We start from the raw sequence: 25434 nt of genomic DNA, 5'->3' as shown, positions 1-25434 counted from the left end.
CGGTGGCTTGTGTAATTTTATCTGTGAACCGTCACCTTGCTTTAACAACGAGGAGTGTCACAGCGGGGCGGAACTCTGAGTAATTTGGTTCTGTTTACCTCCCAGATTGGTTGTCCTGGGCCCATTCTCTTCAACTTGATCTTGAAGAGTGGGCTCAACAGTCAGCCGTCTTCCTACTCTTTGCTCTATGGATGCCCTGAAATGTATTTTGAATTCTAGGCTATTTCCCCCCCAACTTCTCAGTAGTGTGTGTTTAGGGAATATAAACCAATTGTAATTCACTGCTGAGGCTAGAGAAATAGACATCTAATATACTACAGACACATATATAAATGACACTTGGATTATCTTCTGTCTGGAGTTAAAAATGTTACTTATGCACATTTGTATATGTATGTAACTATCATACTTATATGCATTATACATACGTATAAACTGTATTCAAAATCTTCATGAAACCCCCATCTCCTTTACTTGTGTGTAGTCTTGAGTATCATATGAAGTGTGTGTGGTTTCTTGAAGAGATGATAACTGTTATCTTCTTGTCACTTGTAAGCTTGGCTTGAAAACTGAGGCCATCGCCTACATGCCACAGTACTAAAATAGGTAATTTTCCTATATAGACCGTCTACAACAAACTTAGTACTAAACCTTTTCCTCTTTTTTCTCTTCCACTGTGCCTAATTCAGAGTTTCGTCATTATTATTTTTTACCTTTAATATTAGTAACACTCTGTTAGAACATCAGTTTCATGGGCAGCAAATAATTTCTTGCTAAAAGTGATTTGTGTGGCAAAATGTAGTTGCTGATTTTCTTAAAATTTGCTGACACGTTCCAAGTAATTTAGCCAGGCAACAAAGTCTTATATAGTTATGATGTTGTCTCTACAGCAGCTGGCCAGAAATGTCATAGATTGCCTCCAGAGGGATCCTAGGACCAGATTCTCTTACTCAGTATGGACTTCTAATGTCTTCAGTAGAGCGTGGCCTGGGGAGAATACGTGGGTGGAAGGGCTCTTTTAACTTAACAAAACAAGTAATGTTCACTAGTGGTTGATCTTGGAGTCTAAAGGTGACTTCCAACTTGGGAGACAGTGGAGGAGAAAATGCTTTCAGAGCAGTGGCCAGTGAGGCTGGTAGAAGAGGATCAGCCTTTCACCGCCGGGACGTTCATGTCCTGGGATTCTGTTGTTTATTAAGGGGAATCTACTTGGTAATGTGAAATTAATTTATTTAAAACAACCAGCCTTTCTTAGTGGAGATGAACAAATTTAAAGGCCTAGTATGCTGCCAGGAAAAGGTTTCTCTAACCCCCAAAATGTAACTGTCTGAAAGGGGCTTGGAGATCAACAATTGTTTATCTTTAAGAAAATCCAGTTAAATACGTTGCATCAGATAGTAATCTATTTTTTGTTATCCACCAGGTTACCAGGTTTATTGGAGTTTCATCTAATGTAACCTTAAAGGCTGTACCTGTCCCTTAAATTGGTTAGCCATTGCTGGCTTATTAGTGTAACCAGTGAAATTTTATTTTTAAAAAAAAAGGAATACCAGACCCCACTCCACTGAATACGAGTACCCTGAGATGGAAAACCCAGGAAACTGTTTTAAGAAAAGTCTGACTGATCATTGCCCTGATCAGCAAGGTTTCTTTCCCATAGTTTTGAATTTGCGGGGATTGCTTTTCTCCGTACCCATCCTGTGTCTTCCTTTCCTCCTTAGAATACAGTGAAAATGTTTTATTTCTGCTTGTTTTTGATACTTTCGTATGTACTGCAAGATTGACCTTTTCTTATTTTTATATGAAAAACTATTACGTCTCTTTGGATAAAAAGTAAGATTTCAAATGCATATGTTGTTTCTTCAGAGGCCACGCAAGTCCTTAATTGCCTTGATATACCCAATCATCACAGACACAAACCACAATAAAAATTTAAAATAGGGTAGGCGGAACTATCAAGATCTTATTCACATAAAGCCAGGGGTAAGTTACTCATTAGAAGTAAGTCGAGTGATTTCGGGGTTGCCCTTAGTCCTTCAGGTCTCTAGGGGACCCTTGTACAAATTGCTGATTCAGAAAATCATTACTCTGGTGGCTCAAGTGGCACTTTAGTGGCCTTAAAGAGTTATTTGACACACCTCCCCAAACAGCTAAGTTATCCCCATGATTATGTTGATTAATTGCACACTCTGTGGAATTAGTGTTATTTTCAATGAAAGATTTTCCTACATTTGGAAAATACAGCATAAAACTCATGTGCTTTAATTTGCTAATGTGTGCACTTCTCCTAAGCATGACACCGAGTGACGGGATTATTGTGGCTGTTGTTTTCTGGGGCATATGAAACAATCTAAGGCAGTATTTTTATTTTGCATTGAGAAGGTAGTTTTCGGTATACCGGAGGATGTTCACTCAAACTGTTTATTGATTCTAACATTTTCATCCATCAAAAGGACTTAAGACTTCCTCTTTGATTTACTATGAATTGAGTTAAAATTGTTTAGAGGGAGGGTTGTGGCAGTGAGAAGAAGACAGGCGGAATTATCTTTGTTACCACAATAGATACTGATAATACATCTAGAATACTTCAAAAAGATGTGGCATATTGTAAAAACGGGCTTTGGTATTGGAATTAGAAGTTTATGTTCTAGCTTCTTCTGTTAATATCTGTATAACCTCTTCTGTTTATATGAGCCAGTTACCCTTTCTTAATTTTAATGGCCTCGTCTATAAAAATAGGGATTACAATGCCCATCTATGGAGTTCTGAGGGTGTGTTGTCTTAAATAATATAAGTGAAATTACTTTGCATATTGTATAGTGCTTTACAAATACCAGTGCTTTAAGGAGAATTGACTATAGATTCTGAACCGTGGGCAGTCCCCCAAAGCAAAGAGTTTTGGTGATGGCTTAAGATCCTGAGCATAGCTGGAATTTTAGTACACCCACTGTTTTGAAGGCAGCATACTGTCTAGACAAGATGAGGTGAATCAGTGACAAAATGCAGCCAAAACTCGTAATTTCCCAGGATCAGAGCTATAGATCATTACTGAGTATTCTATTTTTATGAGTTCAGAACATCAGGGAAAGAGAGGGCTAACGCTGGTCTTTTCTGGGAAGATGGCTAGCTCACTATTTCCTATTATCCTTTGCAAAACCTATATGTCTCATCACCTATTTCCCCATTTTTCTTTCTGTTCTCAATTTAGGAAGAAAGGGAGGAAGAGAATTTTCTAGGTTGTAGAATTGACTAGTTTATCTGCTGGAATTGAGTTTTAATTCTCTTAGCATGAAATTTATTTTAAATTTGGAATTTTTAATGCCTGTGAGTGAAGACAGAGTTGTCCTGTTAGAGTAAGATTCTGTAGGAGAGAACCAGTGCTCATCTCTGATGTTTAGAAATCGGAAGAAATAACGTCAACTTCTGATTTCTTACAAACTCAGACTCTCACCTCCAAACTAGGATCAGGGATAATTAAAGTTGACCAGCTAGGCAGAACGACGAAAGTATATCTGCATAGAAATATCACAAAATCGTCAAAAATGTTTTAGATTAATTTAAATAAAATGAAACTCAGTTTTTGATCTTACATTATTTATTTGATAGAAAATTACAAACATACGGTAACCCAGATATTTTTCATAATAGTAGTTCCTAAAGTTCCTCGGGACTTGTACTAATCAACCAAAAAGATGGAAGCAGCTATGTGTATTCAAATAAGTTTAGGAAATGCTGTATGAAATTAAATGTCTTCACTGCAGAACTTCTCACAGGCTTTAACATGCTGTAAGATACAAGGTAAATTTCTGGGGGAGGGATATAGATGGCTTGTAACATTTCTTAGGCCTTTTTGTTTTTCGGAGACTCTTTTGGGGTTACTATTCCACAGAAGACACTGGTGAGTGATGCTGTGTTGTCCTATATTGTAATTATATTTTTACCTTCACTCTTCTCTGTACGTTTTAATACCCAGTCATATTCTTCACATACAGAATGTGTAGAAATGCAGTTTGCTGCTATGTTATTGTTGATTAGTTGCTTCAAGTTAGCTTGGAGGTAGTTCAGTTTATTGTAGGATGTCACTGGTACTGGTGTACATCATTTGCACAGCTCTAAAGTACCTAGAGACCTTTTAGGAATAAAACACCGTGTAAATGTAAATGATCACCACCTATAAGACACTTTCATTAATTTCATATCAAATTCATGAGTGTTTCGAGCTTTGGGATTTGAGTCTTCAGGATTGGGCTTCTCGCTTATTTATAGAGTTTTTTCCCCCCAGAATTTAAATACAAGCAGCAAGCACATCCTAGTGTCCAGGGCACACACAGCCTTTGGAATCAAACTGCTGGGGTTTCAATCCTGGCTCTGTCTCGACTCCCTGTGTGACCTTGGGCAATTTTCTGTCTCTCAGTTTCCTCATCTGTAAAATGGTGTTTGTATTATCTTCTTCACGGGGTTGTTGTGCACATTGAATGAATCAATCTGCAGAGCCCTTTGGCTAGTGGGTAATACATGATAAGGACTCAGCTCTTCTTATTTGGCCAAGGGAAGAAGAGGCAGGCATGGGAAAGATGAAAGGACTATAAATAATAACCTCATGTATATTTTCAGAACCACTAAACATTTCAGTCATTGTTTAATGAAGTAGTCTTTTCAATATGCAAAAAAAGAAAAAAAAATTAGTAGAGTAACCAGGGATGGGTTGAAGTTGGGGAGGGGGACCGAGATTTATTCTGACTGGAACATAGTTATGGTGAGTTCCCTAGTCTGATGGCAGAAAACAAAAGGCTCGTTCTTCAGTTCCCAGAATGAGGATTACAGTGAAACAGACTTGCTTGATATTGTCCTGCAGCATCAGATAATTTTTTATTAAGGGTTTTTGTGGGATGGTATGCTGCCCTGTATAGGTGCATCTTTTTCACTGTGGGTGAAATATCTACCATTTATATATAATCTTAAAAGTGGCCTTTTAAGAATGAAAAGCTAGAAACCTAAACTTGACCTTGTTATTAGCCTACTGGTCAACCACCAATGGAATCTTCCATGTTACAGCTTATCTCCAGAAATCATATTATTGAGAAGTTGTTCTTGTGTGTCTCTTGCCCTTTCCATGTGGATTAGAACTGTCCAGATGTAGTAATCTGCCAAAGGTGATGCTTCTTAGTTGTATCCTTGTGAATGGATGGACTTATAAAGCCATTTTTTCCTTCATGTACTATTTTCATTCTTGTCCAATTCCCTTAGCATTCCCTTACAATAGATACTGTGGATATATTGGAAGAAAAATTAGAAGTCAAATGAAAAATTATGTAAGAATATAAAAGTATTAAAATTATAGAGACATTTGTTAACCATACTGCCCCCAAATAAAAAAGATTTTTTCCTTATCTTTCTCGGGGAGGGGGGAGTGGCAGCAAGATAAAGAATTATTGAATAGATCTTCAACAACATTGGCCTTAAAAAAATTGGAAGCAGCATATATTTTCTGCTTAGATTAGTTTTTCAAGGGCAACAGAAGAAGCAGTTGAATCCTTCATTGATTGTCAGTTGGTGCCATTTTTAATAATCAAATTTAAATATGGGTTTTTAGCAGCTCATGGGTTCAATTTGGACAAAACACGTGTTGACTTTCGGATTGTTTGCTCACTGTCGATGCCGACTTGTTCTAGAGAAGGGGCTGCGTGTTGATCTCCTTTGTCTCTAGAAGGATTGATTGACGGATGTTGTGTCTGCTCACTCACAGCGTTTTTCTTGTTTAATTTAAAAAATTGTGACATAGTATTACATGTTCCTTGTATACATCATTTTTGCAAAAGAAAGTTGTTTAGCCAATATGTCGACTTAGTTTATGAAATCCTCTCTCCAGCTTTCATTCAGGCTTCGGTGTACTCCATTAGGTCATATCATTCGTTTCATGCACGGCAAATCGTCACCAGCAGCAAAATTTAACATTTGGTCCTTTTAGGTATAAAAATGAATCAAATGCCTGACAAGAGTTGTTTCTGGTCTATATTTCAGAACCATCCCCTCCCCCTTTATGGGCATACGACAAATGTTACTAACGGGTACTTTTCGTTTTTAAAATATGGACAACAGTACTCCATGCAGTAAAAGACTTGAACGATTAATGCTACCCTTATGCCTCTTTTGAGTAGTTTTAGCCATGGGGCTTGGCACGGCCACCATTGTCTTTGTGCCAAAAAATATCCGCAGCGGCTGTCGCATTCTAGTACTGGAGGGTTGTCTCGAAAATTCCGCAGTGAACGCGCCGGGTTTGTTCATCACTGCTATCTCTTTTAAATATTGGAAAAATAGAATCTTTAGCTCTTTCAAAGCTCTGTTGTGGTTGTGGGGATGGGGGGAGGTGAGTGGCAGAGAATGGAGAAAGGAGGAAAGAAGCTGTCCGCGCCAGCCAGTTGGTATAAGGGACAAAAATCCATGCCTGACATAGAGGAAATGCACATATTTAGGGGCTTTTGTGTTTGTGAGCATAGATAGTTACTTAAGAATCCTACTCAAACATGTTATCAGCCCTCTTGAAAATTTTATTATCTGAAACAAATGTTCCAGTGAATTTTAAGCAAAAAAAATCAAGATCAAGACCATAGCTAATTTTTAATGGACAATTTACACAAAAGATGTATTTTTTTTTTCCTGGAAACTGAAGTGTCTTTGTAAAATGGCTGCTTTTTGTCATTAGGAAATGATAAGAATAGATAGACTATGTTTGAGAAGGTGCTTGGGTTTACCCACTGTCCCTGATTATTTTGCTCCCAAACAGAGGTTTGAGCTCTGAGAGCAGATTTATGGTTGAATTTGGGAACAAAAAGATGTAATAAAGTTAAAGGCTTACACTATCAGAATGAAATGTGTTCGCTCATGATCTCTGGAGCGATCTGTTTGATGGTAAAAGTGGATGCTACAGATGAAATCTTTACAAGGAGCATAATCCTAAAAAAAAAAAAAAAAAAAAAAATGCACCTCCCAGCCTCCTGCTGGCTGCGCGGCCTCTTTGGTACCTCGCAGACTTCGACAGAGTCCTGGACGGGTGCCCATTGATGTCATGGAAACACTCAAATTACTGAGAATGATTCATGTCTATGCTGGTCTCTTATCCTCCCCCACACAAACAGGAGTAGATTTTTAACCCTGACAACTTGTAATTTGCAGTGGGTTTATTTTTGTATCTGGATAAATATTTTTTAACAAGCAAAATTAAGATGAAGCAGTCTGTATCTGATATGATAGTAAAGAATGCTGGGTCCGTGTAGCCAAGAGTACTTTAGGGACTCTGTGCTGCATGAATTCATATTCTTCTCATTTCTCCCTCCTCCTCTGCCTTCCTACCCCCTTGCTCCTTCCATTGCGCTCTCCCTCTCTTTCTCTCCTTTCCTCTCTCCTCTTTCTCCCATTTATTTTCATTCATTTCCTCTCTCTCTCTCCCTCTTACTCATCCTTACTATTTGCAATGACCTTCTAGCTTTAAAATGATGGAAGAAATTGTCCCAACTTTCATCTATGAGTTAAGACAAACCCTGGTAGGAAAATTCATCTCTGCAGGTCTGGGCTGTCGAGTTGGGAAATAATTCCAGGTGGTGAAATTCTGTAGGGGATAGCTTCAGTAATTCCTTCTAGAGAAAAAACTCGATAACCTTTCTTCCTTCAAACTATATTTTATAGTCCATTTTGTAGAAATTACCAAAACAGGACTCTAGATGCTCAATTTCTTAGGAAGTCAGAGTAAATTCTACTTTATGTGTTTTTCTGTCTGTCTGCCTACTTACCTACCTCTTTACCTGCCTTTCTAGTTGTTAAACAAGTGAATATTATGTCACAGTGGATTATATGGTGGTTGCATTGAAGCTTTTTAGATGCAAGAGCTTAAGGAAGGACGTAAGTCATTTGATGTCTCATAAAGGTCACGTCTTTTCTGTTGGTAATATTCATAAAGAGAAGTTAAATGGTATGTGTCGATTACATTTGACTTACACAGAAGAGTAAATATGTCTGTATGACCATTTGCACTTCTGAAACAAGTAAACGCGTCTTTTCTTTACTGTAAAATCCTCACACAATGAAACTTATTCTCTTAGATCTCCCAAGAGTGACAGTTTGTGAGATGGTCTCCTGTTTCATTGGAGTTGAAACTGATATGGGCATTGATTTTCTACTTTGCACTGAACACTATACCAGAGATGGGACACGGGGAGCATTTTCCCAAGTTTGAGATTCATTGAAGTCAGTAGGAAAGTTAAACTGGGGGAGAGAGGGTTAATTTTAAGACTCAGGTGTGGCTTTCTTTGAAAATCATCTTCCATTTTGTGAATATATATGTATGTATGTAGTGACTCAGATACAAGGTGTGCTTTTGACCAGATATAAGATTTATTAAAGTACATAATTTGTGTGGTGTCAGGAAGGCGTACTCTTACACCATTGTCAATGAACTGGAAGATAAAAAATGACTGCGGTTACTTTTAACATTTATGTTAATTTGAGGTGAGAGGGAAAGACTTGGGGTTGTAAACTTTATAAGGATATTCATTCAGCCCCTCAAAATACTAGTTTTGAATTTTCCCATTGGAAAAAAAGAAGAGTATCATATTGAGTTTAAAGTACAATGTACTTTAAGCTCTAGTCTCAAAGAAAGATGTGTCCTTCAGGCTTGGGTGGGGTGAGGTTCCTGTTCTGGGCACTTGGCTGTGTCACTAGATCTCTTTAACGTCCGAGGATGGATCGATTTTCTATGACAACTCTTCGTATGTCACCAGCTAAATTCCACTGCTTAGATCTCTTGTAATGTGGTCTCATTGTCTTCCTTGCTGATTATTAGTCCTAAACATACTTTTAAAAGAAACAAATGAGCAGCCTTTATTTTATCCTTAGGTGTGGCCAAACAGCATCTGAGGCTCTGTACATCTCCATAGAGCAGTACAGAATAGACAAAAACTGGATTGTTAGAATTTAATTGGAACAAGACGTTGACATTCCATTATCACTTGCTCTACTGGGTCTGCTGGTAGAATCTGAACCTCGGTGCAGAGTGGGCAATTTTTCAAAGGCGCTCTTCCCCAAATGTAAATTCCATCATTACCTTGATCATGGTGGGATTTACTCCTGGGAAAAGGAGTTTTTAAAAAAAAAGAGAGAGAGAGAGTCTTCGAATTTTGAGTAGTTTCTTTGCTGTATTCACCATCTGGAGAGCCTTGATTGATTAGCTTTGGCCTCACCATTAAGTGTCAATATAATCAATGGGAATTACTAGACTAGGGTCATTACATAGATAATTTGCCTGCTGTGTAAATAAAAATGAAATTGTCTAAATTTTGCGAGAGAGAAAAAAAGTGAAAATAAGGAATGACAATTTGTTTGTTAGAGAAAGTGGAGGCCATTGGAATGACAGTTTTTGGAAGTGTGGAGCCGTTTGGCTAAGAATAGGAATGAAGGATATTTTTTTTCCAGTTTCTCATAGCCAGCGTGAGGAAGTGTTATTCCCTCTCTTGCTTGCATACATTGCCAGTAGTGCCTACGTTACGTATGTAAACATCGGGAAGAGAAGTAGATGCCTGTTACCTGGAGGAGACTTTTTTTTAAAGGAAAAACACAATTTACACTTTTTTGTTGTTTCTCTTGGCAGGTAAAACAGAAAGGGGCTCATACTCATCTTATGGGAGAGAATCAAACTTACAGGGTTGCCACCAGGTAAGTGAGACTCTTGCTTGGGGAAGGGTTGAGAGAAGTAACCTGGTAAATCAGTTTGTTTTGTAAATTAGATTATGCATTTTCGACTGTGACTCTAAGATGCACCGAAAGTCTGCCGATGCCTCTGTCTTTTAAAAAGTAATGGAATAACACAGAGCTTGGAAGTAATAAACACATCTTTAACTCCCCGCCGTATCAGAACTGCAGTCACTGGCTTGTTTTTATTTTTTAATCCGTCAGCCGGGACCAGTGGCACTGTTTGCAAACCAGCGATGTCGGTTAAAGTGGTTCTATCAAAAGAGTTTATTTGCAATTAAGAACTTAAGAATTTCTTACCCTGGAAATACTTCGTGCAGCCATGTGTCAGACCCTGGGTTCGGGTGGCTACTGCCCTAAATTATAGTTTTCATAGGGGCTGTATGATGTTGTGTGAAAACAGGGTTGTATTGAGGGATAAAAATGTCTGTGAAAATATGATTTGTTGTCCCTTTTTGTTTCTGAATTGTTTTTGGCTGGAAGTCAAGGCCAGCAGGCTAACAGCAAAGCCGTCTCAAGGGAAGTATGCGTGAGCTAGAAAAATAAGAGTACTTTAATTAAATAATAAAATGCCAGTGTAATACAAAGGTATAGCATGTGTGTGTTTGTGTCCCTGTGCACTCTCATTTGCATACTTTTAACTCTCCAGAGAGGGCACAGTGCTAAAAATACTATCAATAGCCAAAGTACAAGCTTTGTTTCAAGACAATTGAGTTTTTATAGATGCTTTCTTTTTAATTTCAATATTGGTATTAATCATATGTTTAAAATCTTTTTTTTTTTTTAAGATTTAGAGTTTCTTTTCATAAGTGCTTTGGTTTCTTACTTTGGAAAACTCTTGATAGAATTTAATGACCTTCTTTACTATTCAAAGCTTTCTGCTCTTTTATTATTCACTCAAACTGAATGTATGTTCTTTTTCTGCTGGAAAGGGAATGCTTGTTCTTGAACCCTCTCGCCCTCTTTAAAAATAGGGGGAAAAAAATCCCATTCTGAATGTTTTTTAAAGAACCTGTTTAATATCTCTTGAAAAATGTAAGTGAACAGTTTCAGTAATTAAATAGAGCCTGTGGAGGGTGTTCCCTTTACATATCAGTCATATGTCACTAAAGGTGGAATTCTGGTAGAGTTGGGTTTTTTTCTGGGTCTATTTGCATTTTTAAAGTTACTCCTTTGGCCCAGCCACCGATTCAGTCATATTCGGCATCTGAAAGATTTGTTGCAATGAGGTGATCGGTGCTCGGTTCAGAACTCCTGCTGCGCACGCGGCACAGTACAGTTCATGGCAGTCTGTTTGGAAAGAATTCTGCAGGAAAGAAATTTACAGCCATTCCAGCGCAACGGAAACATCTTTGGAATGTGAGTGCAACTGTTCGGGGTAGATAGCCTGGGCGACAAGCCTCTTAGTGCCGAGTCTCTGGTGTAAAGCTCTCAATTCCTGCAGAAGAGCCTGTTCCTGTGTATCTGGTTTCTGAGGGTCAAGGCAGAGGTCATTAGAGTTTTGGGGAGAAGAAAGTTGACAACATCCTTCCTTTTTGCAGATGGTCATGGCAGAGGTCTCTGTTTGTGCTGGGCCTCTTTTTCTGGTCAATGAGAGAATAGGCTTCCTCGCCCCTGTATCCTTTCTTACTAATAGGAATTGGCGTGATTCCTCACAGACACAAAGATTTCCTCTGCTGAGTAAGCGCGAGGCCCCTTAACTTGTGAAAGCATCATCCAGCCTGCGTGAGTCTGTCTGTGTATGTGCAAGGACACAGACCCTCCCTCGTTTGTGGGAAATACTTCTCGGGTGAAACTGAAGTTAATTTTTTTGGCAAACGCAAGGTGAGAAGTGGAGCGGGGCACAGGGTGGACTAGAGGTGGACGGACTGGCGTGTGAGGGCTGAATTTCTGGGCCTTGGAAGGCTCATTTTGAGACATTCATGTCCAGAAGATTCTGTTGTATGTAGAAGTAGGACTGCATATGCTTTTCTTGAAAAGTCTTTATTATATAGATGTGGAGTGGGGAGACTCTTTCTTATGTCTGCTTCATGGTTGTGAGTCTTGCAAGAACCGACTGTCTCTGTGCTTAGCCTGGTCTCAGCTGTATCCATAAACAGTGTGATCACTCCAGAGTAAATAAAAGAGAGAAATTTTGGAAATCCCCTGATTGAGGAAATAGGGGCTGCTGTAGATGAAAAGTGTACATATTATGAATTTCTGCTTTCTGTGAAATTTGAGAATAGAACAGACCACACTGTGTCTTCCAGAGAATGAGTTTCTCTTGTGCCGAATTGCTTTTTGAATCCTTGTCTCTAACACCAGCTATGCAAACCAAAAAGAAAGGCAAATTCTCGGTATCTTGGGCTTCAAGTCTAAATAGCAGATCACAGCTGAAACGATTCCCCACTGTGTGGCAAGGTGAGTGGCTCTCATGGAGGGGAAGCTTTTGTATTCTCTTGTTTACTACGTTACAGAGATGCTGGATGGAAAACCTTTAGATAACATGCACTCAGGAGCTCCAAAAGCTGCTTTATCATATTAGAACAATGTATCCTGTGGACTTATAGGGACGAGCACTGTTACATGTGAACATGCTTATTCCAGTCCCAGTAGACTTTCGTTTGATGTAAAGAAATAGCAGTAGTAAGCAACAGGTAGGAAAATGCTGTCCTGGAGAAATAAATTATTATTTTGAAATGTATGTCGTTTCAAAAATGCATCAAGTTAAAAATATATGTATTTCCATTTTTTCTATTGAGGATTTAATAATAATAGTGATAGACATGGCTTTTTAAAAAGTGGATATTTTAGCTGAAAAACAAAAGCCAGCAGGTTCTCTATTGTCAATTAAGTTGTTCTTACTAAAAAAAAAGTAATGGGATAATATGAATTCATTAATCCATTTCCACAGAAATTATCAGAAATAAACATGGTGACTTTTTCAGACTTTTGAAATTGCATAGGAAAATGAACCACTAAACCAAAGCGGTGAAACGGACTTTTTTTAGTTCTCACTAAATATGGCAAAACTAATTTAAATCAAATTGGGGTACGGAAATCACACCCAGGCTTAAAATGTTCTCGCCAAATTGCAACCTCATACTACTTTTACTGGCAGAGAAAATAAAATTTATAATGGAAAGTCTGACAGAAATGAAAATGAGCGGAAATGAAGTTTGTCGCAAGATAGTCCAACCTTAATACGATAACTTATAATAGCTGACACCTAATGGGCATCACTGCAGGTGACAAAAGGGAAAAAATGTCATTTGCTTTTGGCCTGTTTTGCTGCTTTGAATAGGATGTTTGTCAATTGCAAACTTTTTTTTTTTTATCTTGCTGAGATCTTCTGTTTTTGAATGAGATGATGATGTCAACACAAATGATTGTTATTAAGGCAGAAGTTTTCCCCTTAAATGGAAATTCAGCATTGGTTATCAGGAATTGTTTGTCTTTTCTTTCTGGGACTAGCCCAAGTCTAAAGCAATGGTTTCATTATTAGTATCTCCTGGGCAAGGGGTGTGTGTGTGTGTGTAATATATGGAAAACTGGGCACTGTCTGAGAAGAATTAAATTAGAATCTTATGAATTGGGCTTTTGCTTTTCTGACAACTCCCTAGATGATTCTAATATGCAGCTAGATTTGATGATTTTCTAGAATGTTCTACAGGAATATACTCTATTTTAAAGACTTGTGTTCAAAACCTGGTGTTGTCACTGACCTTGGAAAAGCTTTTAGACTTCTTGCCTTAAACTGATGATTCCAGCGATGGAAATATATTGCCTATGTACTTCACTTAAAAGGCAGTGAAAATTAGCGATATACTGAAAATCAGTAAGATGCCTTGAAATCTTTATACAAAATTCCACAACTGGCTGCCCCAGCCCATATCTTGTTTTCTCTAGTGAAGTCCAAGGCTTTAACCTCATCCACATTCTTTTTCTTTCTCAGCAAGTAATCAAATAGGACTATGCTGATAAAAGTTATTTCATGTTTAGGTCTTAAAACCGAGGGGATTTAAGAATTAGGCCTAATCTCGGCTACCTTTGTTAAATTCCAGAATCTTTGAACCATAGAGGAAATGAATCTTCTCCCTATATAATTTAGTTTGCTCATAAACGTAGTCATTTTTGATTCATTGCAATTAAACGTATAGTTGCTTCTGAAATGAATTATACATGTAAGAATTGATCTTTTAATTGTTTTTATTTTTCAAACAAAAAGAATTGCAAATTACTTAATTCTAAAACTTCTGGCCCCTTTAAGTTTTTCTTATCTAAAGTCAAAATAGAAAGGATGTAAGCAAAAAAGACAATCCTTTGTCTCTTCTTATGAAAATGGCTGTTTAGGTCTTGTGTAAGCAGAAATACATCATTTTTTAATTTGACGTTATGCTTAAATGTTTATACGTAGTATGCTGGAATTCAGTCCAGGTCCTGTGAGTTCTTCCTGGGAACCTCTTCCATCCATGTCCTGTGCCTTAGCCCCCTGCTTCCGCTTCAAAGTTCTTTGTGAATTTGCCCTTATTTATGTTGGTTGAATGCTGATTTGCACCAAGATTCCGTAAACTTCTGGAGGGGAGGGGCGGTGCTTTATCTTGCACTGTGTGTCCTCTGTGCCCAACAGGGTGAGGATTGTGACGACCTAATGTTTATTTCCCCAGCATGACTTTCAGGAATCGTTTGGAGAGAGTAAAGTCTGAACAGCAATGCATGAGAACCGTAGAGTGAGCATTGTTTTCATGCCTATGAAAACCAGAAAATCATACTGTCTCAAAGAAAGTCCTTGGGAAGCCCTTCCTTCTCATGGTGCTGTGCAGACCCTGGAATGACACAGAAGTCATATTATGGAGAGTCACTCATCATTCACTTTCAGGGGGCTGAGAACTGGCCCGGTGGCCTCACAGTCGTAGACCTGTGCATTCGGAAAGGAGAAGATGAGGGACTTGTAAGCGTTCTGTGTTTCTGGTGGGTGAGTTATTGGAACCAAAGGTCAGAATCCAGGCCTGTCCTTTGTGAATGTGCCAGGGTGGACAGTGGGACAGAATATTTAAGGTCACGACAGTTTTAGGTGTGTATGCCATTGCGGCTCTGCCCCTGAGCACTGTTTTTCAGGCAGCAGCTTGTTTGTTTGGGGGGCATTGCTATGTGTACACCCTCTCCCAGTAGCCACCCAACACTCACCGAAGGGAAGAATGGAGCCACTCTTTCATTGCATTGGGTAGCAAATATTTATTGGCCCTCTAGTGATGTGTTAGGTACTAGGGAGGAAGAAGGGAAGCTCTTGCCTATCCTCCCTTCAGTCCCGATCTACAGCTCGCTGGATATTAAGGGGGAGAATCAAGTTCCATTCATTTAATTAAAAAAAATTGTTAATCCTATATAATGTAAAATTTTAAATACTCAGAACAGTCGAAAAAATAATAAAGTGAAGTGGCATATACCCACCACTTAGATTAAACAATTGTTAATATTTGTTGTACTTGCTTCATGTGTGTATATATATAAATATATATTTTTTCAGTGAACTATATATATATATATTTTTTGGTGAACTATTTCTTTTTTTTGGTGAGGAAGATTCTCCCTGAGCTAGCATCCGTTGCCAATCCTCCACTTTTTTTTGCTTGAAGAAGATTAGCCCTGAGCTAACATCTGTGTCAGTCTTCCTCTGTTTTTTGAATGTGGGATGCCTCCACAGCATGACTGATGAGTGGAGTAGGTTTGTGCCCGGGATCCAAACCTGAGAACCCAGGCTGCTGAAACAGAGTGTGCGGAACTTTAACAGCTCGGCCGCGGGGCTAGACCCATCAGTGAACTATTTTTAAGTGGCAGATCTAATCAGACTTCACCCCTAGATTTTCATCATGTATCTCTTTAAATTAAGAACGTTGCCCATTTAACTAAAATATTATTATCACCCTTAAAGAAATTCACTGTAGTCTCCTAATCTAATACCCAATCTGTATTCAGATTTCTTCAATTGTCCCTCTGAAAATATCTTCAACTGCTTTTTTTTTCCCCAGGCATTGCATTTATGCTTGTATTTGGTTTCTATCTCTTTTATAATTTCTTTTAAAGTAGAACAGTTCCTGTAATTTTTTTTTTTAAATAATACTAACTTAAAGAGATTAGGCCAGTTGTCTTGAAAAATATCTCCTCTTCTAGAATTGTCAGATTATTTCTTTGTGGTGCTGTTTAATTTGCTCCTCTATCACTTGCCTTGCCTACAAATTGAAAATGAGGTCTAAAGGCTTATTCAGATGGAAGCTAAACATTTTTGGCATGAGTGTTTCATAGGTGATGCTGTGTGCTTCATACCGCGTTCCATCCGGAGGCATGGAATGTCGAGTTATGTTGCTGTTGGGGCTGCTATGTCTAATCACTTGGTAAAGGTGGAGACCCTCAGATCCTTCCATTGTAGAGAAACCTTCCCCCCTTTGCAATTAGCAAATAATCTCTGTGTTGATGCTTTAGCACTGGGCAAATATCCCTGTTTCCCAAAAATCTTTGACCTGATAGTTTTAGCATGCATTGATGATGCTCGCCTGAATCAGAGTTTTCAAACTTGTGATTTTTTTTACTCCATCATTCCTTCTACATTTATAACTGACATTCTTCTGTAAAGAGCTTTCTTTCATTGTTCATTTTAGCACTGTCAATTTGAGTGCTTATTACATATACAAGTATAATTTTTATAATCTTTATATTAAATATGATCTGTTACCTGGCAGATACTGGAAACATTAAAGCATTCTTCAAATCTCTTAAGGTATATTGATAAGAAAAATAGTTATAGTTCAGGTTAATGGTCAGGAAAGCTTTAATTGCAGGAGGAAGGAGATAATTATAGGTATGTTTCCTTGCAAACTAATCTCTAGGATTCTTTGGCTTAAATTTGGAATCTTGTGACAATCTCTGCACCCCTACCTGTTAGATTAATCTTGCCATAAGCACTGAAGTTTCCCTAGATTCGCATATTGCCCCTCTATATTCTCTAATTACTGTTAAAGATCTCACAAGGTTGACCGTCAGTAGCTGACCAGCTGCCTCCAGCGTGTTGCTGTGATGCTCGGTGAAGTTGCTCTGTCAAGGATCACTGAGATAGCAGATCTAGTCGCTTCCCCAGTCCTTTTACAACCCAGACGAGGCTGATGAGCGAATGTCAAAATGAGTGAATTTCTAAAAGTTAGCCTGGGCTCAGTCTAGAGAAAGCCTTGGGAACTAATATTAGGTGCCAATACAAACCTCCATGTGATTATTATTATCCTCATTTAATAATTAAGAAAATGATACTCCAAGAAGTAAAGCAAGTAAACCCAAGATCACACCTCAAGTAAGTTTCACAGCCAGGCTTTGAACCATAAAATGTCTAATTTTAAAGCCAGTGCTTTTTCAACTTGGGTTCCCTGCTGCTTAAACCCATGAGGAGGTTTCTAGGCTCGGAGGTCTATATCAGAGCCCAGGTGGGAAACCATTTTTGGGAGGTTCGAGGCTCACTGGAGAATCCAGGCCTAACACGGCACCTAGAAAAGAGTGGCTTCATTCAATTCTGCTCAGGGTGGGCTAGAATTCTGAACACAGCTGGTGGCGGGAGGCATGGGGGGGCGGACCACACTGCTCCTGACTGCCCAGACTTTTTTCTTTTATATAAATAAACTACATGTGTATATATGAATAATCTATTCTGTAACATCCTCAGAATTAGCATGTGCAATTTCATTAAAACCAATGAAGATTTCCTGTGAAAAGGCTGGGGTAGATATGCCAATTCAGATTTTAGCAACAGCGTGAACACTTTCTGTATAGGTTATATTTGGGCCTTGCTTTTTTGTGCAATGCAGGCAGAATATAGTTCGCCACTGCACAAATTTGGATTCAGCATAGATCAAATTATTGTTCCAAAAGTGCAAGAATTACATAGCATGAAATTCTGAACCAATACCTTTAGCAGGCTCTTAAATGTGACCCAATAATTTCTCAATTATGGTATTTAACTCACTTGTGACATACATGAAATGACAAATACGTGTTAGTAGCATAGGCGAGTTTTATGCAACAGTTCAAGACAGCGAGTGCATGTGAAACCATTAACTTGCTTTGAGATGATTTATGAGATACCAAAGAAATGGAGTCCTGGTATCCAAATTGAAATTTCACCAGAATCTGGAGATTAACTTCTCTTTTCTTATGAAAAGTATTCAGGGCCTTTCAATAACCACTAACAATGAGGACTACAATTCATCTTTATTTTTTTGATATGTAAAGAGAAAGAAGAAAATCTGTTAATGACTAAACAAAAAGTTGATTTAACACTGAGGTGTACTTGATACAATTTAGTGATGAAATATGCCTGCCCATCATGTAAAAATAAGCATAGCCTTATAGCTTCTTTCCAGAAGGAAAGCAATAGATTCACAATTCAGTGTCAGGAAAACTGTTCAATATGAAATGGCAGAAATATTTATTCCTCTGTCTATGATCGTGCTTGATATGGTTCCAGCTTTAAGGAAAGTCTCCTGAAACTCTTAAGACTGAAACCCCAAGTGAAAATAGTGGTAACACTTCAAGATACCAATAACCCCCATAATCTTTTTAGGAATAAATGCTCTAGAAAAGAACAAACATTGAGTCTGCTGCTGTGCCTGATAGTGTGACCTGCTTAGAATGGAGGACCCGTCGTTTGAAACATTGTGTGTGTGTTCTGGGTGTTTATGTAGATTTCTTTACATGTGCTTTCCATCACAGAGAAACTACACTGAGCTTTCTAAAGCATGGACCTCTTATGTTCAGTGTGTTATTTATTATCTAACAGAAGTAGTTTCTTGGGAGGAGAAAACTGGCCAGAATACATAGTTCCATTGGCATTAGCATTTCCGACACACAAATGTTTTTTCATAGTATGGCACTTATTTTTGTCAGACATTTCTTGCGCTTAATAAAGGGACAAGTCAAATTTTGGTGGGATATCATCTTTAGCCTGGCATTTCCCCAGATTTTTTTGAATAGAATATATTATCACTTTTATGTTCCTCTGGTACTTAATGAACTCTGTATATCCCTTGATTGCATTAACCACTCCTTTCAGAAGACATCTTCCAGTGAAGGCTTTCTATCATGTTTTAAAAAATACCAGATATATCTTATTTTCAACCCATCTCAAAGCCACGTTTATGTGAATTTGGGACAACAATTCAGTGATAAGAAATTAATTATAGAAAGACATCATTGAGGTTTTCAAGTAGTGCCCATCCTCTAGAGCTCTAGCTGGGGGGGCTCTGTGTGTCGAGAATTGACCGTGCATGCACACAGAATAATCTGAGCTCATTTGTACCACAATAATGAACAGCAGGGCACTGAATCTTCCCAGTTTTATTGGTATTGTATACAGTAAGTTATTAAATTTCATCTCTGTAATACACCTGCAGTAAAATAACAAAACATTGCTGTACTTAAGGAACATGTGTGTGTGGTACAATGTCCTCCCCCATCATCTCAGCCCCCCCAACAGCTGCTTACAGATTTCAAGATCCATTGCATGTATTCCCTTGAGCCCACCTCTAATAATCGAGACACATCTGCCATTGCAGTATTATAGGCATATGTAGTTTTATTGAAAACTATACCTGTAAAAAAATTAAATAACTCCTACCTCAATTAAATTGGCAAGCTACCTTTTGCAAAGATCATATTGCAGACCTCCTGAGACCCAGTGAGTTCGTTTTATTCTTATATTACGAATGACTAAATATGTTACTTTTATTTAGCCAAGTACCTCGCCTTTCTCATACTTTGATGATAAGCCACTTTCATCTGTTCTCACTTTTGTTTTTCTTCTTCCCTCCTCTTTACATTAAAAAAAAATTACCATGCAAGCTGTATAAAGGAAACATTGAGAGACTGGCTACAAGAAACACAGGATAAATACAGTCAAAGGAAAGGACCCTAGCAAGCAGCTTTAACGCTTAAGTGATTATTAAATAGACACAAAGGTTGTAAAATCAGGATCAAAATCTTATCTTCTACTTTGATAGAGATTTTTACAAGCTTCTCTGAGATCCGCATGATCCGATCAGATTAAATCCCTTAACTCCACACTTAAATTTTGGTGAAGATTGGGTCAATAATGAATGTGTATAAAAATAATTTCTATCCAAAGAAGGAATAGCAGCAGAATATTCAATGAGATAAAAATTTTTCCGAGCATAAACCTATCCTCACTTAAGTTATATAGGGTGTCTATACGGTTATTCAGAGGGAGCTGATCTTGCCACCCTTACGGTGACTTAATCAAGAAGCACAGTTTGTAAATTTGCTTCATGTTGTCATAGAAAAATCCAAATGCAAGATGTTCACTCTGTATATAGGAAGGGGACTACACACCCTTTTGGGAGAATATGAAGGTTCTTCAATATCTAGTTTCTTAGAAGAAAGAACGTTTTGTGCTACTTAAGAGGAGTACGTGTGAATGGACTGAGGGAATGAGAGATGGAGCCTTGTCCCCAAAGTGAGTGTAGACTCAGAAAATAGATGCTCTGATGACAGTCAAAAAGTACATAGTTTCATAAGATGAAGTCACAGATAGACGTTAAGTGATAGTTGCTGTAGAGAAGGTAGAAAATCAAGTAGTATTATTCATCACCAGTCAGGATTAAAAATTATTGCCTGTTTAAATGATGAATTTGCTTTTTTTGCTAAGAATATTGATTAAAACCAGTGGCTGTTGGTTTCCATTGGAGATTGGCTGGACCTGTGAGATTATACTCAGTCTGCGATCTCCTAGCTTATTTTCTGTCCCATTTATGGATCACAGGGATTCAAAGTTTAGAGGGGATAAAAGGCTGAGTCCTAGGTAAGGTCATTGCTTACAGCTAGGATCCAAAACCCCCAGAGAATCAGAATTCAAGATCTTACGAAGATTTCAACTTTGTTATATATGTCTTTTTCAATAGAAAAATACATTATGAATTCTAAACAAACTTTTCAAACAAAGCTCATGCACGAGTCGAGGAATACAGTTTAATTCAGGCATACCACTCCGCTGAAGCCCCACCAGCTGAACTTTCTTCCCTTGGATATGATTCACTCCTGTGGAAATATCTATTACCAGTACTTTCGAACTGTGAAGTCTGTCATACTGAGCTCTGCAACTCAGAACTGTCGTGTGTAGAGTGACTGCTACGACACAACATCAGCAGTGGTAAAAGATTTGCTATGGACAGTGACATGTGGCAAAGAAGAATGTCAACAGCTGCTCCTACTCTGACATCGTCCCTCAAGGAGTCTTTCTGCATCTCTGCCATTTAACTGTCTCAACCAGAGAGAAGTCACTAACAGGGACGTATTCCTCTCAGTCCTACTTCCCCTTAGCTACCGAGTGAGATTTGCTTGAGTTTGTTTTCAGGGTGCACGTCCTGGGCGCCATTTTGTCAATGGAAAGACTATTCAAGTTGGGAGCTTTGTAGATGGGGCAAGCGATTATTCTTTGATTTATTTCTAGGAGAACTTATTCTCTATTCCCTTTTGCAGACATCACATATGCCCTAACAGTTCTTGGACTTCAGACTGTCTCTATTTCATACTTCATTACAAAGCGGATTTCCATCTCATTACATCCTAGGTAGCTGTACTCTCCTATATTTCATAGCGTGGCTTCAGAAACTCACAGATGCCAAGATTGAAGGCTCCTTTGGAGTTCCATCCAATATGTCTCCCTTAGTCACCTGGTGCAAACAATTTTATTTTTGCTCTAGATATTTATAGATATTGCTTTAGAAACAGAATGTAGACATGCTAAATCAGCTCTGTAGAACCTTAGTCAGCAATTGGAACCTTCCAGAACATTCACCATTAATCTATTCCACCAAACCTTCATTTGGGTGTTCAGTGAATATTTAGTATGAATTAGCACACTGTGCCCTCTCAATGATCCTGATATCACTATCTTGGGAGAGGGCTTGAGTTAATAGTATAGTCATCTAATTTGAGGTTCTAACACATAACTTTTCAAATTCACATTCTTCCATCTATTTGGATATATTTTTTGAGGGGTTGGAGTAAAATTTGGCAATTACCCAGGCATATGTGAGGGGAGAAAAATAGATAATTTACCTAAGGTATTGTGCTTTTGGACTTTGAATTTTATTGATTGAACTTCCCATCAGGATTAGTTCTTCCATCTGTGTCCTTTGGCTTGGTGACTGACCCTCCAGCCACCAGGAGACTATTCTGTCTCCCTCAGCCCCATAATCCTTCAGTTTTCAGATCTTGTCAATTCTGCTTCCTGTACCAATGAATCTGCCCCACCCTCCAGATACCCAGTCACCACCCTCATCCATCCTCACCTTGTCCCTCATGTGCATCTTTCCCACTGCTGCTGGAAGTGATTGTCTCCACAAAACCCCAATGCTTTTGTGCCCTTGCTTAGCCTCCCTCCATGGCTCCAGGGGCCCGTTGTTAGCATGATGTACAGGCTCTTGGTAGCTTGGCTCCCGTCTGACTCTCCGGCCTTGTCCTTTACTCACCACTCACATCTGTTCCAGCCGTACTGAGCCGCTTGTAGTTCCCTTCAGGGCTCTTTCATGGTTCTCTCTGTCTTTAGAAGAGCCCTTCTGTTGGCCTGGAATATCTTCATCCTGCCTCCCCTTCTCCTCCTCTTACTTCCTTTTACCAGGTAACTCACAGTCTTTGTCCAAGAGTAAGCTCATGCATTATTTCTTCTGGGGACCCTCATAATGACCAGAACTGGTGCCTCCCCTGTGCTCAGGTAGCTTCTGGTACACTTCTCTCTCCTAACAATTGTCACAGTCTCTACCACCAGAGAAGGCTAAGGACAAGGTCTGTCATCTCTATCCCCAGTGCCTAACAGGGGACACTCAGTAAGTGTTTGCTCAAGAGTCAGTGGATGGATGAGTGAATGAATAATGAACCAACAAGAGTAACAAATTATATGTGAGCAGGTAACTTCATTTAAGCCCTCTCATGCAAATTTCTTGTCTTAAATTAATCATGCCAGTGACCCCAGTAAGTAGGAGCTATTTTTAATCCTCTTTTATTGATAATGAAACAGACACTCAGAGCAATTTTGTCATCATTGATAGTAAATGGCAGGGATGGGACCAGGGGACAAGGTCCTTTGACTCCAGATTTACCATTTTCTCTGTTTCTTTTTCCCTGGATAAAATTGGTGAAGCTTTTTATCATAGCAAGTAACCCACAGAGTCTTTTTTTTCTTTCTTTCTTTTTTTCAGAATTCTCACTTCTCTTTAATCACTGACTTTCAGTTCTCACAAATATCTTAGAACAATTCAGATAACTAAGGTTTTGCGGGGAAACAGTTCTTATTTGTGCTTGAAGAACTATTACATACTCCATTTTTCTGCAAATAACTCTATTGGCTGGATTAACAAACATCGTCACAGAAACCAATAGAGTCTTCTCATAGATGGTTCCAGTTCTCTTCTCACTGTTAACTTAGATATCATCTAACTCACTGCCCTGGGACCACTTTCTGTCTCAAGAAAGACTGCGTTTCTAAAGAGGGCGTGATGAACCAGCAATCTGTATATCAAGACCATTGTCTCTAGAGAGCCAAAAAAGGGAATATTTTGAATGTTTCCCGTAAGTACAAATTGCATACAGTATGGTGTATATTTCCTACATTATCTGTCCCTGTCAGTGGTAGTAACTCTCTATTCCATGGGTGGAAGGACCATGGCCCCTGTGAGAATGGGAAGACTTTGAAACTCAGGGGTGAAGTGTAATACCAGCTGTGTCTTGCCCCCCAGGTTTCGGCCCCCGTCACTCTCCCTGGTACATCTTCTTGGCAGAGGGGTCTAGGAAGAGGGAAGATGTGATGTTTTGAGCAGATCATGGTTGGCTTCTTCAGGTTTCCTCCACTTGATTCTTTTTTTTATAATCTTGAGGTATGACCTGAAAAAAAATTTAATGAGTTTGGCTTTCATTTATAATATTGAAATTCTTAGAGAGAGACTATTAGAGCCAGAAAGGCCCTAAGTGTTACCTGGCACCCAAGGCCACTTTGTAGCAAATGGAATACTAAGGCTCAGAGATGTTAAGAGACTCATCAGCATCACACAGCAGACCTCACTCATATGGACCCACACAATACAGTTAAAATTCCAATAGCAAGTAAGACTGAAATTTTTCCTTGATGTCTTTGTGGCCTCATTCTTCCAAAGAACACAGGGCCACCCTAGACAATGAAGTAATAGCCCATAGCAGCTGGAAATAAATCCTGAAGAAATTTCTTAACCAGTGTCCCTTTGTTCAGCTACCACTGAATTGTACTGTCACAGAGCCAGAGGGTGTCGTTTGCTTGTAAATACTGAGTTTCTGAAATGTCACTGTAACACTGGAAAAATGTTGTCTCAGAAGGTTGCCAAAGTGACAGAATCCCGACATTGTAAATACCAGCCAACACAAGTGCTCATAAATGACAGGAATAAAATATACTTGACTCAATCCATAATAATCACTGATAACACTGTTTACCCTCAGTGACCAGGAGCTGTGAACTTGGATAAAAAGCACATGTGTGCAGATATCATTAATGTGTCTGAGCCTGTAGCCATTCCAGAATATTTTGATGGAAAAGCTCCCTAAATATGTAAAAGCTTTACAATAACTAAGAAGCGAGTGTGCAAGATAGGGTGTCAGGCAGCCCTAATGGCACTGGAGAGCCTTGACTGGCGTCAGCACCCCAGGGACTGATAAGGCCTCCATTGTTCTGGTCGGAACCCAAGTGTGAGCCAGCCGAGCAGGACAGTCGATACTCTATTTTCAATAGATGTGATTCCTAGAAGGTCCATTTGCCTCTCACATACATAGCGTGTTCTCGAGAGAAAGAAGATGTGGAGTAAACTTAGAGATAAAAAGCCTCGGAGCAACAAAAGCAGGATTCCATGAGGACCTGAACAGACGTCCACTTGAGAGGGATAGATAGGTGGTCAAACCTCCCTTCTATAGCCCAGACTTTTTCTTAATAGTAACTTCCTCCCCCGTGGAAATGATCGCCTCCCTCCGTCTTCTGTTCCAGCATAAAAATGATGCCTGGGTTCAGAGGCTCTAAGGTGGACAAGGTGGGAAACCAGTGTCCCCTTAGCCTTTGGGGTGTGACTACTCTCGCTGCTCCAAGCATCCCTCAGACCCCCGTCTCCCCAGGAATACTCAGGGCACAGTGGAGACCGCATGACAGAGGGCTGGGCCCTCCCAGTTTTTCAGCTGGTGAAACACATCCAGCTGGTGCAGGAGATAGAGGAGTGACACAGCAGTCCCAGGACCTACTCCTGTCTCTGCTTTGAAGTTGTGCATGGGGAACACCTGGGGTTGCCTGGAATGACCTCTTTGGTTTTCGTATGTGTGCAAAATACTTTTTCTGTTGCCTTGACATATTCCTGTATTTTTTTTTTTATAGTAAGCATTGCTTTCTTAACTGAAAATAAAAAGTTGAATTTCTAATAATTCAATATTAGAAATACTCAATGCTGATGAGACTTGGGGAAGACCTACAAAATCACACATTGCAGATCGACATTTGACCAAGAAATTATGGCAACTGTGCTCTTGGATTTTTATGCTTAGGAAAGAATTCATAGGAGGGAAAAGGCTTTCAGTCACAAGATGCCCATTTCAGTATCAGCTGGAACAGTGGTGAAGAGTTTGAAATGATCTGAGTGTCCAAGGCTGTGT

The 25434-nt window shown here is 39.0% G+C and overlaps 1 protein-coding gene across 46 annotated transcripts in view; it reads left to right on the top strand.

Annotated features, from left to right (window-relative positions):
- TCF4 (transcription factor 4) overlaps window positions 1–25434 on the top strand; it is a 344026-nt gene that overhangs the window by 164340 nt on the left and 154252 nt on the right. For 42 of the 46 annotated variants that reach the window (XM_014727825.2, XM_070275681.1, XM_070275697.1 and 39 more), the window contains one exon: window positions 9641–9705. In XM_014727825.2, the coding sequence (XP_014583311.1) occupies window positions 9641–9705 (65 nt within the window). Of the gene's footprint in view, window positions 1–9640; window positions 9706–11108; window positions 11566–25434 lie in introns of those variants that run through there. The other 4 variants (XM_023647849.2, XM_070275710.1, XM_070275709.1 and 1 more) reach the window with 4 other exon arrangements.

The sequence above is a fragment of the Equus caballus genome, chromosome 8 (assembly GCF_041296265.1).
Source record: "Equus caballus isolate H_3958 breed thoroughbred chromosome 8, TB-T2T, whole genome shotgun sequence".
Classification (NCBI taxonomy): Eukaryota; Metazoa; Chordata; class Mammalia; order Perissodactyla; family Equidae; genus Equus; species Equus caballus.
Note: the sequence above shows the minus strand (reverse complement) of the source record. Positions and strands in the feature narration are given on the sequence as shown.